Source organism: Eptatretus burgeri, chromosome 6, assembly GCF_056783735.1.
Source record: "Eptatretus burgeri isolate ZD-2024b chromosome 6, Ebu_testis_v1, whole genome shotgun sequence".
Lineage (NCBI taxonomy): Eukaryota > Metazoa > Chordata > Myxini > Myxiniformes > Myxinidae > Eptatretus > Eptatretus burgeri.
Window position 1 is genome coordinate 41788835 of NC_140966.1, and position 19486 is coordinate 41808320.

At 42.6% G+C, this 19486-nt stretch overlaps 1 protein-coding gene across 2 annotated transcripts in view; it reads left to right on the top strand.

Moving 5' to 3' along the window:
- Positions 1 to 19486, top strand: part of LOC147024627 (paralemmin-1-like) — a 43835-nt gene that overhangs the window by 14529 nt on the left and 9820 nt on the right. For both annotated transcript variants that reach the window (XM_085884701.1, XM_085884702.1), the window contains exons 2-3: positions 15274 to 15421; positions 17005 to 17085. In XM_085884701.1, the coding sequence (XP_085740827.1) occupies positions 15371 to 15421; positions 17005 to 17085 (132 nt within the window). In that variant the 5' untranslated portion in view covers positions 15274 to 15370. The remainder of the gene's footprint in view (positions 1 to 15273; positions 15422 to 17004; positions 17086 to 19486) is intronic.

Below are 19486 nucleotides of genomic sequence, written 5' to 3' on the forward strand. Positions count from 1 at the left end.
GGGTTGTTCGACAGTTCTTTCATAGAGAGATCATGAGAGTATGACTATTTGAGATTTCGCAGCATTGAAAGACATACTCCAAGTTTTTGACCAGCTTGTGATTTTGTCAAGGTCTTCCGAGAGGGAAGAAGTTGCAGCCTGCCTGTCCCAAGGATGAGGGATTTCACGGAAGAGGATGGAGTCATAGGCAAATAGAAAAAGAGGATTTCCCACATTATCATGAAATAGATTAAGAGAAGTGGGTCAGAGAGTTCATTGAAGATCAGTAATAGGACAAAGACCAGAACATTGCCTTGTGCCCTCCAGTCTTCACAGGGATAGGAGATGAAAGGATTTCATTGAGTGAACTGAGCAAACTGAAGTTTTGCTGAGTAAACAACATTTTCAGATTACTCCATCAAATGAAATCCAATGGGTTAAAATACATGGTGTGTATGCTTGTAGAATTGTAGAATAGGGAATTGTGGCTTTAACAACATCAACTAGAGGGGGAGCACACGGCAGAGTGCAAAACCTCCACCGCCAATACTGCTGGGTCACTTAAGTGAACCTGATATCCTATTCGTTGTCGGTCAAAACGGATCAGACTCTACTAAACCACGATTGAATAAACTAAACTAGATTGATGCGCATGTAGAAGTGCCCAAAAAAAAATCGAAATTTTTTTGAAAAAAAAGGTGCAAAATTTCCAAGTTTTTTTTTTTTTTTTTTTTTTTTTTCTCAAACAAATTTTTTTGGGGGGATTGGAAATCACTTAAAACATGTATAAATGCAAAAACAAAAATTCAAATATTTTTTCAAAATGGCCGCCATAGCGGCCATATTGGACTTTGGACCAAGTCCAAAATCTAATGGCATGATCCTTGGACCATACCTAATCCCCCCACCAAGTTTCGTCGAAATCCGTCCAGGAGTTTTTCCGTAATACTGTTCACAAACAAACAAACAGACGGGCGAAAGCAGTAACCTCTGTCCATCTTCGATGGCGGAGGTTAATAACAACATTCATAACATTAACACAAATAAGACATGATGAATGATGCTTTAATATGCCATTTGCAGTTTGTTGTTATCATGTGTACATCAAAAGTTATAAAAAGTTTAAAGTTGCACAAGGCCTTTATGGACATGCTGTGTTTGTGGTCCTTGAAACCAGATGGTTCTAAAATTCCGGCAATTGATTAAATCTTCATTTCATGTACTGTCTTTGTGGGAAAGTTGGCCCTGAACGTGGGAAATCTTGGCGGTATGCACCAGGTGTGCTCTCGTGATCACTTGATACTATTAAAAAAAAAATCCTCCAAATCTGGCAAATGTCAAACAGTTCTGCATTTGTTAGCATATCGCCTCAATTTAGGAATGCCGTCCTTTGTGACGACATAGTTACCCCACTATTACCCTGTCATAGGTCCTATCTCTCTATTTACCTTTATAAAGCATAATTTTCATCCGTTCGAGTAAGTAAATTATTTAATTTCCCCAAAAATGGTATAATTTGCGATGGGTGTGTGGTTTTTTGGATACTCCAGGTCATGAATAATGCACATCTGGCTTACTGCATATATAATGAAACCTCCCTGAAAGACCCGAGAAGGTTAAATGCACTGCCCAAGCCACCGCCCTTCCGGACATCATTGTTCAAGAGCGTTACAAAGTCATGTGAACAGCACTCAAAAGTGGAGATTTCAATGATTTTGAATTTATATGTGATCGGGATGCTGCGCACTTCATTCTCTGTTAATGGCTAACGTAACTCAATATGGATGTTGACCTGTGTTGACTCGTTAACTGAAGCTGTCGTTGGTCTGCATGGGAGGAGTTAAAATGGATCCTTTGGCACAAGCCCATGAAAGCTGGAATGAAACATTCCATTGGAGATGGATGTAGTTGGGGAATGTTCCTTGTTTTCGGGAAGTGAGGGCATGGGAGGTCTTGGCGTAAGACTATTTTGTAATGAACAGAGGATTGAAAAAGTGGAGAGAAGAAAAAAGGAAGGATTTAGTAAAGAAATGTAATGGGGGCAGAAGGGGGAAATATGCAGTAAAATGAGAAAGGATAAGCCTGGTGTTGGTTTAGTGATTAGGATGGCTTGCTTTGGATCTTATGGTCCTGAGTTCAAGCCCTATTGGCCACTGAATTAACACCAGGTGATGTTGACTCAGCCTGTCATCCTTCTGAGGTTGGTGAAATGAGTACCAGTGTACTGCTAGAGGGGGCACAGCATCAGAGGCATAGTCACATCCCAACAAAATGATAGCTGCCTGACAGCCAAGCTGCCATAGGCAAGAAGAACAACAATAAGAAGAATGCTCCAATTAAAGGGGATTCTCAAGGAACATTAAGGCAAGAAGAAGGGCAAATCAAAGAAAATCAATATTAGGACAAAAACAAAGAAAGCAGTGCAAGATGTTTTGTAAATCAAATTATTTTTGCAGTTTTTAGCAAAGAGATAGAAAAATTTTATTTGTTTGTTTGTTTTTAGCAAAGCAGTAATCAGTAATTTTGCCTTCCGGTTCAGGGTTGTTCCACGAGTAGAACGGTTCCACAGCTTCTCCTTTCAGTTCCATCGTATTTTATGCCTCAGCCGATGAAGTTTCTAGAATCATTAGGTTTTCATGTTTTCTGTGCATGCGTCCGTCCGTCCGTCCGCCCGTGATCGGTTTTCGTTGCCGCAATAACTTGAGAATAGCTGAACAAATCGAAGTCAAACTTGGTACAAGTATGCATGATGATGTAAAGATAAACGAATTCTATTGTGGGATCAAGAGGTCTGAGGTCAGAGGGCCCGTTAAGTAAAAATTCTGTTACCGCGCGAACTTGTGAACCAGTGATGGTATTTTGACCAAACTTGATGCAAGTATACATTATGATGCAAAGATGAGCAGATTCGATTTTGGCGTCAAAGGTTATGTCAGGTAAATAGGTGATACTCGAGAAAAGCTGAAGAGATTTAAATCAAACTTGGTACAAGTATGTATTATGATGTCATAATGTGGGCGGACGCAGATCAGTCCACGTCATGATGTTGAAGAGCCCCGTTCTAGTTGTGTTATATTTTTGTCCGTGTCTGCTGTTTGTATTTTCATCAAATTTTTTCCACGATAAATCGTACCTTGTTGTCGATATTGATTGATTGATTGATTGATTTACTTATTTGTTTATTCATTTATTTATTTATTTATTTGTGCTGCCTTGGCCTTCTCGGATAGTCGGAGCTGAATCATCTCAGTTTTCAGGTTGTTTTATCGTACCGTTTCTCCTCTTCTGTTTTTTTTTTTTCTCCCAAAATGTTGTCCTTTCTCCTTTTTCAAAGTTGGCCTATTCCCCTCGCTTCAAAAATAAATAAATAAAAAACAAGGAACTCTCACTCCAAAACACAATCTTATTTTGCCTTCTACCTGTACTTTCTGCACATCTATCCTTTTCCTCGATCATTTTCTCAATATCTTCATTGAAGAAAATGCTTCTTCCTTCTTCCGTTAAAAACTTTTGAAAACTTATTTAAATGCTTAACATCCCTTATTTCTCTGGCAGCAGCAGCAGCCCACGTTGTCTTCATCACAATCCATTCTTCTTCACAAGGCATATTTCGCAAACCCGTCTCTCACCAAAGTGCTTGATATGTCTCTCTATCCTCTGGTTCCATGTCCTTACAACCCATTCCCTTCTATTCTCCAAGTTTCACCCCACATCATCCTCTCCAAGCTTTCCCTTCATCCCTCCCTCTCCAAACTTCCCCCTCACCACACCTGCTCAAAGCTCAAAACTTCCTCTCCCCAACCCACCCCTCTATGCTTCTTCCTCTCATCTCCCCTTTGTCCTGCCCCCATTGGCTTTCCCCCACAATCCACCCCTTCAATGCTCCCCCCTCATCCCACTCCCTCTCAGCTTCCCACATAACCCACCCCCTCATCCTGCCTCCTCTTGGCTTCCTACTCAGCCTGCCCCCCTCTCAGCTTCCCCTTCGTCCTGCCCCCCTCTCGGCTTCCCCTTCGTCCTGCCCCCCTCTCGGCTTCCCCTTTATCCTGCCTCCCTCTCAGCTTCCCTTTCGTCCTGCCCCACTCTCGGCTTCCACCATTCCTCCTGCCCCCTTCTTGGCTTCCCCCTGATCCCACCCGCTCTCAGGTGCTCCCTTGATCTTGGCCTCTCAGCTTCCCCCATGTTCTATCCCCTCCCATCTTCTACCCATTCTGCCCCACCTATCTCCCTCACCCGTCCCACCCCTCCAATCTCCACCCATCTCCTACCTTCCCCTCCATCCTTCCCCTCCCGCTACTCCACCCCCACCCTGTCCCTCACCCTCTGAGCCTCCAACCTGTCCCACACATTCCCATTGCCTCCTCCCTTCTCACTTTGGACCTCAAACATCTGAGACCTCAGCTCCAACCTGACATGTCTCTCAATCCAGACTATTGCTGTCAACCTGGACATCTTCTGTTTAACATTCCCTCTCTTGAAATGGCACCACAGCAGACTCCACTCATGAGAAGGATGAATGTCTCAATTCTGTGTTTGCTTCCAAATCTTGTATCCCCAACCCCTCGTTCTCTGTACCTACCTTACCCAATCACGCACAACTGCTCCTGGACTCTGTCTTTTACACTTGAGAAGATGGAGACATTTCTGGCAACCCCCGACTCTGACTTTGCAACTGGACTGGACGGCATAAACTGACATGTCCTAAAAACCCACTCTGCTGCTCTTGCACACCATCTCTCTGCCCTTTTCACCATATCATTTTCCCCAGGCCATCTTCCATCTCTTTGGAAAGGAAGAAACACCACTGCATTGTATTAAAAAAGTGCAAAAACTGATTCCCTTACCTACAGACATGTCAGCTTACATCCAATCATCAGCAATGTCATGGAATCCATCCTTGCAATTGATATGAAATCCTTCCTTTTCTCCAACAACCTCATCTCAGATCACCAATTTGGATTCAGATCTGGTCACGCTACATTGGACATGCTGCTTCTACTCACCCAGCAATGGATGGAGGCCCTCAATGTCAGATATGAGGTCAGGGCCGTCTCTTTGGACATATGCGCTTTCAATACAGTCTGGCACCCCGCCTCACCTTACTCTCCAAACTCTCTACCTATGGCATCAAAGGCCAACTCCAAACATGGACGACTGACTTCCTCCACTCTCATAGCCAGAGTGTGGCACTCAACGGAATCCTTTCACCTCTTCTCATGCGTTCTGGGCTCAGTCTTGTGCTTGATCTTCATTAATGATCTCTCTGACTCTCTGGAAAATCCTCTTTTTATCTCTTTGCTGATGACTCCACCCTCTGCCATGACATCGATCATCCTTCAGACAAGCAAGCTGCAGCTTCTGCCCTCTCTTCAGACCTTGAAAAAATCACAAGCTGCTCAAACACATAGAATATGTCTTTCAATCCTGACAAATCTCACACTGTCACTATCGCTCTCCGAAATCCCCCATCTGTTTCTTAAACCATCCTCTTAAGTAAGTTCAATCATTCAATCTCCGAGGTCTCACTATCAGCCATGAACTCTCTTGGGCAAACCACATTTCAAAGTTCGGCTCCAAGGTCAATCACCTGCTGGGCATCCTCCGTTGTACAAAGTCCTTCTTTGGCACACCTGAACTCCTATCGACGTTTGAGGCCGTCTCATACTCTCACTGTCTCTCTTGATGGAATATTGCTCCCCGTTTTGGGTTGGCAGCCATGCCTCACACCTTGCTCTGCTTGACACTATGGAAACCAAGGTCTTCAAGATTATTGGAATATCATTAAACTGAGTTTATGGGCATGTCATTTTGTCATCGAAGACAGGTTCATGGTCTGTCTGTCTTCTACCACCTCTTTTCTGGTCTTGCACCCTCTATTCTTACTGTGTTTCTGCACGGTTCCACAGTTCTTCCACGGTTTCTGCAGGTAGCACGTGGTCCACCATGATCCCCCTTCTGGTGGAACTCCCAAAATGCAGGATCACTGTTCACTTCCACTCATTCGTTCCTCTAATTTCCTACCCTGTGGAGCCAACTTCTACATTAACTTCAATCTCATTCTTCCCTCCAGATCTTCAAGACTGCTGCTCACCACCATCTCAGATCATTACAAACCCTATACCATGATCTTTTATACCCTCGTGAACTCCACTTCCCCCCTCCCCCACCCCAAACCATCCTCCTTAAAAATTTCAAGTTTTTCCTTCCTGTGAATTTCCCTCTGTATCCACCCTGTCCACCCCATGTGTTCTTCCCCCCCCCCCCCCCCCCTCACTCTCGCTTTCACTCTCTTTCTCCTGTTACATCCTCAACTGTTCAATAGTCTCGCTCTTCCACGAGCCTTGACTGTATACAAATGAAAACAAAAGAAAACAAAAAATCAGACAAATCACAAAAGTTGTGTATTGAGTGGATCACTGATCACACCAATCCATTGAGATCCAAACACCCAATGTCCTGCTGTATTGCAAGGCATGCTGTGGAATATTTTGACCTTTACTGAATTCCAGCAGTGGTGGAGCCGGTCGATCGTATCACCGTGCTGAATTATAGATAGTGGGTGCAGTGATCGAAAGTGGTTGTTTGTGTGAGTTCCAGGATTAGGCCTCATTTATGTGATGCTTCATTACATTGCAAGAATTACATAATCAATGGCAGGAAGCCAAAATAACGACTGCTTGCTGTAAATTCACGTGTCGGTACACATCATTTATTTTTGTGATGGCGGCAGCACAAATTTATGATGCGGCATCATTAAACTGTAACCAAACAAAACAGCCCAATGTTGGTTTGAGGGTTAAGGTGGCTGGCTAAAGATCTTAGGGTCTTGAGTTGAAGCCCCTGCTTTTCATTAACTTAACGCCATGTGGGTTGACTCAGCCTGTCGTCCTTCCAACGTTGGTAAAATGAGTGCCAGCTTAGTGGTAACAGGGGGCATTGCATCAGTGGCATAGCCATGCTCCCAGAAAATGATGCAACCAAGCAGCCACAGCCTACATTAGAATAAATAAAAACAACAAGACGACATCATGCAGAGCATGATACTTACAAAATCCATAAAACCAATTTGACTTTAAAAATAATAATTGGTGGTTAAATTCAATGACCAAATTTGCAAATCCTCTTCAAATGTCAAGTGAATCAGATGAAAATTGACAATTTTAGAGATTTGGCCTATGCCGACTTCTCGGACTTTCTTGACCTTTGACCTTTTGACGTTTAAAACAATAGGCTTCTTGCTTATGACGAACTCCACCTTGTGGTGAAGTTTCGTGAATATCAGTTTAACATTATGACCTGCAGGCGATTGCCATAAAAACAGACAGACAGAATAACGCGCAAGGCCAATCTTAAAGTAATAAATCATACACAACGACCATTGTTCGTGGTCAGCCAAATGTGTTCATTACGTTCTTTCCGTACTGTGGAGCACATTTTCACAGAGGAAAAAAAAAATCACTGTAACAATAACATTTGTGCTCGGATGGTTGCTAAAGCATGAGTCACATTTGCTCTACAGCGAGGATACGGCTGCCGTATCCCCCCTGAATTGACAGAAACGTGCGGCGGCCGCAGAGTTTCTGAGGTGACCTCAGGGTGGCCCTACGCCGTATGGCTATCTTTTACAAGCCGTAGGGGTCTCCGTGGAATTAAAGCATGGAGTTATAACTTTTTTTCATTTCTAGGTTGGCCGTAGCATTTCGACAAGCCGTACCATGACCTAGATGTGTTCCACGTCGAACGTACGTAGGGCGTACGGTGGGCTTGCGTTATTCGTGCGTTTTCCGTAAGCTCTTATCAATGAAAAATGAATTTTGCCAACCCCCAAAAAATGACGGCGGCCCCACTATTTCCACGTTCGCCTTAGGGCCCCCCTGCGGTCCCCCTGCGGTCGCCTTGCGGGCACCTTGCGTCTGCCTTGAAAATTATATGGCCGCCGCAGGGACGCCCTAAGGTCACCGTGCGACATCAAATCAAAGACCGTACGGCACCCCCACGTTTTCGGTCTCCACAATTTCTAAATACCCCGTGCGTCTCCCCAAAAAATAAAAACATATGTGACTGCTACATTGTGTGACCGTGGAAATACTGCGGCCGCCCTATAATTGCTGGTGGCCGTAGATTTTTTTTTTAGACCCTATGGCCGCCGAGTCAAATGTGACTGAAGCATAAGAAACGTTCTGTCACACCCATGTGATCTTGATTATCAATTTATTATACTGATACCTTGGAGAAGCTGTATATATAGGATGTTGTCAGTAAGGTACCAGTTTTTTTTTAGTTTTTTTATTGGAGTCAATCAGCAGCTTTTAAAGAAAGTCGAAATGTAATAATCCCTACTATAATTTACGGACCAGTGTTTGTGTGTTTGTTTGTTTGTCACGTTACTCCTCCTACAGTTCTGGGCTGATTACATCCAGACTTGCTACAGAGGATCAGCATGACCCCAATTAATTTATAGGGGTGTTTTCATCTTGTTTCTGGTGGTCTTCGGGGGAGGGGAGGTGAAAACGCAAATTCTCTATGTAAATGTGTATCGAGTAGCGCCGCCTGCAGGTGGGGGAGGATATTACAAGTCTCCAACATTTACAGTACAATATTCCTGCCTCCACGTTTTCCAGTGCAGTGAAGTGTTTGGAATGACAAGCCGAAGGTATGTTTTGGCTTCATGCGTGTAACCCAGGTATATCTGGGTTTTTTGTACTGGCGGGTGCAGAGTATCTGGCGGGTACTCTGCTAGTTATTACAAAGCAATAATTGTTGCATGTTCTTCAAATTCCAGCTCCCACTGCATGTTGTCTAAAGTAATTTGAATCCTCTCGGTATAATATCCAATTCCATGTCCACATTTTCCAGTGTTGTCACTGTCCGGGAAGTCACTAAGTGGGAAACACAATGTGTGGTTTGCCATTGATCTTCCCAGTGACAGTCGGTGAAGGAAATTACAATTTGTCTGTAGTGTCAGCACGCCGTGACCTACTCTTAAGAAAGACATTGTCGAATCTTAACATTCGCCAGTGAATTCGAGCAGATGGTACACCTGTGCCGCATATCTTTCTGAAATGCTACAATCCTGAGGGATTGCAAAGCCAGGAAGCAATTAGCAAATAGCAAGGAGTGTTTGACTTTTACAGGAAGTGAGGTCAGAATTTGTCTTGCACACATAACTCATTGCCATGGTTTCAGTATCCCTCAGATTTACAGTTTCCCTAAGCCTCAGTTACCTGATTTATACAATTGCTATGCAACTGCAGTTACTCCAGGCCTGCGTGTTTCACATGTTTTGGTGCAGCACATTGAGAAATGTAAGGGATGTGGGAGAGAGACAGAGACAGAGACAGAGACAGAGACAGAGACAGAGACAGAGACAGAGACAGAGACAGAGACAGAGACAGAGACAGAGACAGAGACAGAGACAGAGACAGTATGAATGAATGTATGGGATAAACCCAGGCGAGGGGAAGGGTGGTGTAGCTTGTGATATGTAGCTGGCCACTTGCCCGAATGCTACAGTTATCTTGTATATTTACAGTTATAGCAGCGACAGTTACCCTATGTTGATTCGTTACCATATGCCTACAGTTAACCAAGCTGGAATCCCAGATTTTGTTTTTTCCTCCATTGAAGCCAGGATGATTATGTGGGAGGATGATTGTTTCTTGGAAAAAGAGAGTATTTTTTTTTTTTTTTAATATTTTCACATGTTCCACACGGTTGTCAAGGAGACAGCCTGTGTTTTGTATTATGCAATGCGGAGTTTGTTTTGAAGATATCACAATCCTGGATGTCGAGCTGCTGTTGCGACTGCACTGATCACCTTTTAACAGTGATGTGATATTCTCCGCACCGAGGTGGACAAAATAGCATGATGGAGTTTTTGGGATCTCACTGTTATGCTGCCAACATGAACAAGGGTCTCATAGGATTTGAATGCAGCTGTAAGAGGGAAAGGAAGAACTGCTTTATCATTACAATGGAAATGTCAGCATTCTTTGAGGCCATTAATCAGCTGCTTCCAGACTTTCAAATGACCTGCCCTGCTCCTACCTTCCTCGTGTGCATGACATGAACATTAACTGTGTTTCTTGTTAAACCAATAATATTGGGATCATTACACAATTCTTGCGTTTCAGTCCAAAAGGAAGTTTGTTTGTTTACCGACGATGATATACTGCATTTTCATGTAATGCAGTTGTCTGGCAGGATAGCTCGGTGGTAGAACGCGCGTCTGAGCTGTCTTACCTGGATTTGGATATCGACTCGGCTATAGGCTGCCATCCTGATGTTTTGCATGCAGACTTGTACATCATTGTGTGCACCATCTTTCAAATGTTAAACTTGGTGCAATGTCTGTGTAATGTGTGTATATACATATATATATATATATATATATATATATATATATATATATATATATATATATATATATATATATATATATATATATATATATGGATACCGGGCGTAGTGGCGTGCACCTTTAATCCGGCTACTCGGAGGCTTGGGTTGGAGGATCGCTTCAGGACGGGAACTCTGCGTTGAACCGTGCTATGAGAGGATGTAGGGCAGCCTGGAATCATGGCGAAACCCAATCCATATCCCTGTGCCGTAAGAGGCGACCAGGGTTGCGTCAGGAAGGGCATCCGGTGTAATACCTGTGCCAAATCAGTATGTGGATCATAACGGATGATCCGCTGTGGCGACCCCTAATGGGAGCAGCCGAAAGACGAACAACAACATATATATATATATATATATATATATATATATATATATATATATATATATATATATATATATATATATATATATATATATATATATATGTATATGGATGACTTGACCTGTAACTGGAGATAGTATTTGTGTAAATAACTCCATTTTTACCATTGACAAAACTCCAGTTTCTAATGTTGGTTCATCCAGTGTTTGGTTGTCTTACGTTATCGAGCCATTGTAAAATGAATACCCATGTTTTTCTTTAACCTATTTTGTCGGTTAGTAAATGTACACAACCTGAAATGCTGATATAGTGAGCGATCGGGTTTTGTGAATGCAGTCCATGTTCACAAAGTCATTAAGGGTGAACGTTTTGGTAGACAGTCATTTGGTGTCACCACATCAACTACCGATGTTGCTGCTAGCCGGCTGTGTGTCCATGGTGGTCGTAAATAAATTACCAGTTTGTCTCCTTTCAGATATCCTGTGTTGGTCAATGTTTGGATTCACAATCCCAGTCCAATACTGGGCAACATTTTCTGCTGATCCTGACATGCTGGATGAGCAGGGTTATGACAATGTGGAACCTAAAAAGCCTGGGAAGTCCAATCCTCTTCAGGAGATTAAAGAAGAAATTTACAAGTTAAGGGCAGAACTAACAACAATTTCTGAACAACCAACATTAGGATGTGGGGCAGCAAGGCAAAAAAGGGTCTGAAGGGTGCAATAATTATTCACATCGTTGGGATTGTCCCCAATGTTGCCAGAGTTAAAAGGGGGGAGAGTTGCACCCATTGTTTCTATTGTGGCAATGGTAAACACTATCTGGTTGCAGAAAGCAGAAACAAAAGTCATCACGACAAAAAGCACCCTCGGGGAAACTATCTCCAATCACTATGAGGGGACTGACAGTGACTGGTGAAGAACAGGTCCCAACAGACAAGGAACCAAATGGGGGGGATGAGCTGCAGAACTGTAAGTTGTAATGGGTGCTCCACCAAACCACTGACTACAAAACAGAAAGTCAAACTCACAAAGTTAGTGGGTGAACAGTGTTTGGTTTCCTGTCGATTGAATGCAGTAGAAGCTCCAGTTTTATGGGACACAGGTTTTCAAGTGAGCTTGATTCCTCATAACTGGTTAGTCACAAGAAGAAATTGAGGCCTGTTTTGGAGCTGATTGGGGGGGGGGGTGTCTGGACTTCAGAGCAGAAAAAAGGACAATTACACCATATTTAGGATGGATAGACCTAAAATCTTCCTTACATACCAGAGTGATATACTCATGGAGGTGAAAGCTCCATTTCTTCAGAATCCCTTCATCGGGTAAATTATTAGATATGCTGTGGACACTTGGACAGAATAAGAAAAGACCTGGGAAACATCACCTCAACAAGGTAGTGTTTGCCAACAATTGAACTAGACCCATTGCAACAGGATACACCCTATTCTTTCTGATGTAGGGTCATTCCCCACATCTGCGATAGACCTGGCCCTTCACCTTGAGAGTCCTGAAAATGCAGCCTGTCGCACCCAGTATTCCAAACAATGGAAAAAGCAGATGAAGGAAGCTTACACAGTAGTTACATGGAAGATCGAGGAAAGTTGCCATGAATACCAAAGCTCACTACGATCAGGCGACCAGAATCAGATATTCATCCAAGAGATCATGACCTTTTCAGGAATCTTTTGGAAAGAGCAGGGCCCACAAAATTCTCGTGGCTGTAAGATGTCATCCAGATAGCCCAGTCTATGAATTTAAACCGGAATGTGGTGAGGGATGAACTCGGGTACTCCATGGAATATAGTACTCTTATGCAACCTTTCGCCAATCAGCATTGCCGGCCAAAGAGACAACCTCGTCCCAGAGCAATCCACCCAAAGGATGGGAGGCAGTTTGTTCAGACAGACAGTGAGTCAGAAGCCGATGGGTTAGAGCCTGAAATAATTTTACAACCAGCCTATGTTTTTTTTTTTTTAATTCTGAGGCAGAAGAGTTCATCCCTTCAAGGTCCAGCGTAGCTATAACCCCTGGAACCACAGACAGTATGGCTCACCTTGATCAGTCTCCCGAACCAGGACTAAGACTCTACAACCTCCTGCGAGGCAGAAACAACTCACAAATGCTCACTTATGATAAAATGGGCACCCAGACTTTCAGCTAAGCTGTGGACGCTTCCCCTGGAGTGGAAGCATCAGCTGTAACAACTCGAGGGGCCTTCAATGTGTTGGCCGAGTGCAAGCAACACTTTATTATGTATCATGAAAGGAGGGAAGAGTGTCATGTGTGGTTAAAAAAAAATGTATCCAGTTGTAAAATAAAAATAAATAACAATAAAAAGGGGGGATTTTTTAAAGACCATACTCAACTTATTTAAACTCAAGACCATAAGTACTGTAAATGGAGATAGTCGTTGCGGAATTATTTCCGACCATTGACAAAAGTCCAGTTATTTATTGTTGGTTCATCCAGTTTTTGGGTTGTCGAAATGTTATCAAACAACTGGAAAAAGAATACCTGTTTTTCCTTAATCCGTTTTGTTAGTTAGTAAATGTACACAACTTGGAACGCCGATACATGGTGGAATGTACTCGGTGTTCGCAAACTCCTTTCAGGACTTCGGGTACAAGTTTTGTCAGACAATTGTATGACGTCACCACGCCAGCTCTTGTTGCTAACTTTCTTTGTTTGCGGAAGTCGTATGCAACCAGTGGGCTGAATTCAGAATTGAAACCCAGTCTCATGGTGATAAAAACGAAACGAAACAACAACATTGCAATCATTCGACTGTTAACATTCTGGGATGGGCTTGTTTTTTTTTTGTATAACTTGCAAACATTTTGGGTTTTAAGAATTTTTATCGTGTCCAGGTTTTCAAATTTGTGATAAATCTCATCCTCACTTTATAAGAAACACTTTGAGTTTGTTGGTGACAATGTAATCAATAACCAAAACAAAAATAGAAGCAAACAGTAAGGAAACCAGTGTATTTATACCTGCAACAGGTAAATGTACCATTACGTCACACAATGCAGTCGCGTCACATCTTTGTGCCATCTTGGTGGAAATCGTCATACTCTTTTTATTTTCTTTATTTTTTTTAGACATCCATATATGTTGGAATGAAATGTTTTCTGTTGAGACATGATGCGGTCGAGTTGATTGCTTTACCTTTGGCCTTCCTCCTTTCCTTTGTGTTAAAACATCCCATTTCACACGGACGTTGAAGTTAAATCGGGCTTGGGGAGTTGAGCTGAGGAGTGAAGTGACAAACAAAAGTGATGTGTTGATATTGAAAGTTTCACAACACATATTTCACTCGCAGTGTAATTTCAGAGCCTTCACTATGACACGGCATAGGCAGCAACAAATGCCAAACTAAGTCGAAGGCAATGCCATCACAAATCCCCCACTCTTCCCACCTGAAGGAAAGTTGAAAGATGGCTCAAAGTTCCACCAGGAATGACACAATATCAAATTTTGAATTAATTTCCCCCCCCCCCCCACTTTTTGACTCCTGTGCCCCAAAGTCCCCACCAACTGGGGTATGAGCCAGGGATCAAATCCAAAAACTTGTTACATAGTTCATGCGTTCCCCGATGATGTTGTTTCGTATGCAGCCTATGGTTGCTGGTTACATCATTTTTCTGGAAGAACCTCTGTGCCTCTGATGCAGTGCCCCAATTACCAGTAAGCTGGTACTCATTTCGCCGACCTCGAAAGGATGACAGGCTGAGTCAACCCACCTGGTGTTATTTTCCACAGAACGATAGGGGCTCAAACTCAAGACCATAAGATATTAAGGCAGCTACTATAACTGTTAAGCCAACACCAGGCTTTGTCCACAAATGTTGATTACCGATTAAACATTTCATGAAAAATTTGTTTGAAAATGTAACCGTAATTGCATTTTTTGGTATTTGACATTTGACCCTGCCCCAGGGAGTGGGCCAAAGATGATACTGGTCTTGTACCTTCTTGCCATGTGATGATCATGACTACCAAGTTTAGTGATTTTCCACAAAAGAGTTTTGCAGGAGGTAGCACGACGGACAGACAAATGGAGCCAATTGCAATATCCCCCTGTTTTTTTTCTCTTCAAAAAGTATGGGGATAATGAAACATCCAAAATGTTTATCCACTGAGTGTGACAGCTGTCCAGCTACTAAAGGATGGTGTTTATCCGAGATGTCACACGATAACCAGTCGATAGTTTGTGCAATTAGACGATAGCACTGCTAGTAAGGAAGAAAATAATTTAAATGTTATTCATGAAAAGATAACTGATCGGATCATGTTTCGATCTGTGCTTCAATCAGCAATCTTTTGAGGTCACTCGCAGAAGGATACGAGTCAAAGGAAATATTTTGGACTTCTATTTCAGGACATCAGAGATGCAACCACACCCTCTTTCCTCTTCCCTATTTGAAACGACTCAAAACACCTGTATAAGCTCATCTCCCCTATTACACACTATGTAGATTGACCCATAAGTTTAAAAATGAACTCATAGATATTTATTTTTGCAATTTTCCAATGGAAAGCTTTTTGCAATGTAACGTCGTACATTTGCAGGTTCTTGGTGCAGCAGAAAGCCTGGTGGTTTTGATTGTAAATCTCTAGAGGTGGACACCTCATCATCAGTTTCGATAGCACATTGGCCAGTGTAACAATGCCGGCCATTGAAGCAGAGCTCTACCAGCAACGGCTGCAAGTCCTCATGGTAAGCGCCCTCATCTTTCTAGGGAGAAAGCGAAGGGATGGAATGGAATGATCGTAAACCATAAAACATTAGTTGGAGGTCTAAAGTCATCAAATTCATTGCCACTGCTAATGTGAATTTGAGTGTTTTTTTATTGCAACAATTTATTTGAAATGTATATCTGTTTAAAAAAAAAGAACTGATTTCACAAAATATGCAGACAGCAATTGCAGTGAAAAGTAGGAATAACTTTGGTTGAGAAGTAACTAAAGCACAACTTTTAAACGAGAAGGGAACATGGTCGAGCGCAAACCTCCACCAAGCTGATTCGATTCCGTTTTGGATCCCACTAATAGGCCGGATCTGGATTCAGACCTGAACCAAAATATAATCGAAGCGTTCTTATCACCTTACCAACTAATTCATCATCAAGTTTCATCCTAATCCGTCCACAACTTTTTGAGATATCATGCTATATATTAGTTTAGCCCCAACATCTCAATGGTGAAGAATCAATTTAAAAAAAATTATCAGATCCTGATCCGGATTTGGACCTTCACCAAAATTGAATCAATTCTTCCTTGTCACACACCCAACTTGTCCACCAAGTTTCATCCAAATCCGTCTGCAACTTTTTGAGGTATCGTTCTATATATTAATTTAGCCCTATCTCTCAATGGTGAAGCATCACTTAAAAACGATCAGATCCAGATCCGGATATGGATCTTCACCAAAATCAAATCGATTATTCCTTGCCACACACCCAACTTGTCCACCAAGTTTCATCCGGATCCACCAAAATATGTTTGGAATATCCTGCACACAAACAAACAAATGAAATTGCTCGTTGAGCAAGGAATTGCCGGAATAACTTTGTCATATCTCCATGATCTCTGAAAAAACAAAAACCTGGAAATCAATTTGGTTCTTATAAGTCGATAGTGCTACTGCTTAATGAGTTATAGCACTTTGTTTGGTCATGATCATAACTTGGAAGTCAATCGGGATAAAAATGGCGTTTTTATCACAATTTGAAAGTTTTGACCCGACCCCCTGACATTCGACCCCCGACCGCTAAGAAGGGTGTTGGGTGTGACACCCCAATGAGACATATGGTTGGATGCAGTGTTGAAAGATGCACATTTTGGATTGGGTTTGAAGTCGATACGCCCATTTTAGCGGACGTTATTGCGAAAATAAGAATTTCGGTTTTTCGGTGACCTTGACCTTGACCTTTGACCGAGATTCACCAAAAACGACAAGTGTCTAAGTTGGGCCATGGCCGACGTCTGTACCCAGATTGGTCATGATCGCTGAAACGGTGTGGCTGCTACAGGGTAAACAAACACACAAACAAACAGACAGACACACAGAATGACACAAACCACCGACCAACATAATTGCCGAAATCCGAAGGATTCCGGCAATTAACAAACAGGGGTGAAAACATAACCTCCTTCACCTTCGCTGGCAGAGGTAATAAGAGTTGATTAAAGTGTGGAATTAATTTCGAAAAAATGCTTCTTGTAATATGTCTTTCATGATTCAGTAAGTCATTCCTCCGTTGAGAACATTTTGTAACAGAATACCAAATGCTTGTGCAGGAGAAAAGGACGATTCAAGAAGACATCACAACTAAACGGCGCGAGTTGGAGGATGAGAGGTTGAGGCTGCAGCACCTCAAGGTGCATTAACCTCATCCAGATACCACATCAGCCGTTTTTCTATCGTGTACGAGGCTCATAGAAGAGCTCAGTACAAGCATTGCATGATAGACAATGACATCTGGAGACATCATTGTACTTTTATATACATATACAAAGTGAAGTCTCATGGAGTAACATAAAAATCAAGGATAAAGGGGTTTCAACTGACACAAAAAGACAGAAGACAACAAGCAGACTGTGAATGGACATACAAACATGAGCTGCAATAAAGATGGAATGTAGCAAGTGGTTAGCAGGAATAATAATAATTTTTAAAAAGAACATGAGTAAAAGTATGAGATGGTAGTGAGCTGCAATCATGAAGTGGTGGGTGAACATGATTGGACAGAAACAGGAAGGTAGGTGATCTAAGAGAGAGACAGAGAGTAGAAGGTGAGCAAGAACCCTGGACTTTGAAAAATTAACAAGGAGGGGGTTGCTAAAATTAACCTGGTAGCGCTGGAATAGGTGGAGGCAGTTGAAATAGCAGGGTGGAGTAAAACTGGAAGAATGACCACAGAAGATTGAAAGACCATGAACCAGTCGACGGTGAAAAGGAAGAAGGAATTGTACAACAGTCACCTTATGGGTGATACCTACTATTTTCAGATCCTTGGCTTCCACAACTACCAAGAACATGTGGTGGGATGTCGGCGTCCGAGCCCTCAAGGGCGAAGAAGACTTTTTCATGCTTTAAGCAAATCTGTGCTTTACATACAATGAGTTCTGCAGAGCAAGGGAAGGACTTTGTCCAATGCATAGCAGCTTAGAGATGTTCAAACCGAATATGTTCCGGAGGATGGTCGCTGAAGCAGATATGTTGGTTTGCTTGATAAAACCATTGCAGAGAGAAACTGCGTAGTTGAGTGATTTTCCTCCGATTACTAATTTTGTTCCAGGTAGTGAACCAGTTTTTTGATCTTTCAGACGCCTGCTTTGATAGATTCAGCCATTCCCATTGTGTCATTGGGATGGAGAACTATTTGATATAATTGTTCAATTATGTTCAAAACGTTAATGAAAATGTTCAAAGGAAACAAAAAAGTTAGTAATGAAAACCAACAAGAGAATTGGGCCCGAGATGCTGCCTTGGGATACATGAGGCTCCCTTCGACGGGTAGATCAGTTGATAAGGAGCTACATTCTGTTTATGTGCAAGGTCGATATCAGCCAGCCAGACATGATGACAGCCTTGAATGCCACAGGTAGAGATGAGTGACAAACTGTCGAAGACGTGGGATATTTCCAGGAACATGACAGCCCCAGCAGCTCCTATTTCTGATTCAGGAACTCCATCCACTGTTGTGAAGGGAGAAGCAGCATGCCAGAGTTGAGTGACCAAGGTGCAAATCACATGACTGATTTTCGTGATTTGACTGTAGGGGACTTTTGAAATGACATATGATTGCTAAACGACACCTTTTGTACACGTGCTGCGTGTGAATTTTCAGTCACTCAGTTCTGCTTGCCAGGAACTTTTAACCTGCCGAGCCGTTAGTGCAAAATCTGTGATTCAAGTAGTCTTTTTTTTTAACATAATTTTCAGCATTTCGACGATTGAGTAGCAATTTCCAGATGGTTAATCATAATTGTTCTGTTCCAAAATGCAAATTGGACACAGAAATATGAGAAATACCCGTGGATGAGAGAGAGGTCAGGTTCGTACCATTTCCTGTTTGTCCAAGCAGCAGCAGCCATGTATATAATGCACGCGCACACACACACACACACACACACACACACACACACACACACACACACACACACACACACACACACACACACACACACACACACACGGATGAACATTTCAATTTTTACTAATAGATGCAAAAAATCTAGTATAATTTCCCTTTGTGGCCCTGGAAGCAAAGAAACAATATATTTATAACAGCCCTCACATCTCCAGTAGCTCCCCCCCCCCATTCCCCTCCCCCAACATGATTAATAGTAAATATTATCATTTAAAACTTACCCTGTATATTCACAAGCCCCAGATATGTCCTCATCGGTGTTCAGAAGCACCTAATCCAGATGCACGGTCCATTCACTGGTAGTGATCCGTCGAGGGTTTGGGTAGCACACGCACGTCCACTCGGGCCTTGCACCGACCCACACTGACGGCAGTATGAGCAGCTGCCCATTTAGTGAGCTGAGAAGCTTCTCCAAATCCTTCGTTGTGCAGAAGCACAGCCCTTTCTTTCAGGTACTTTCACCAGTATTTGGGGCTTATTTTAGAAGCTCTGCGAGCCATTGAATATTACAATCCTTATCTCGCACACACACGATATACGTTCAGCTGCCCTGACGACCCCAGTTTCCTGGAGTTTCCTCGCATGTGCGCCAGGAATTCTGGGGTGGATTGCGTCGTTTTTAAAGT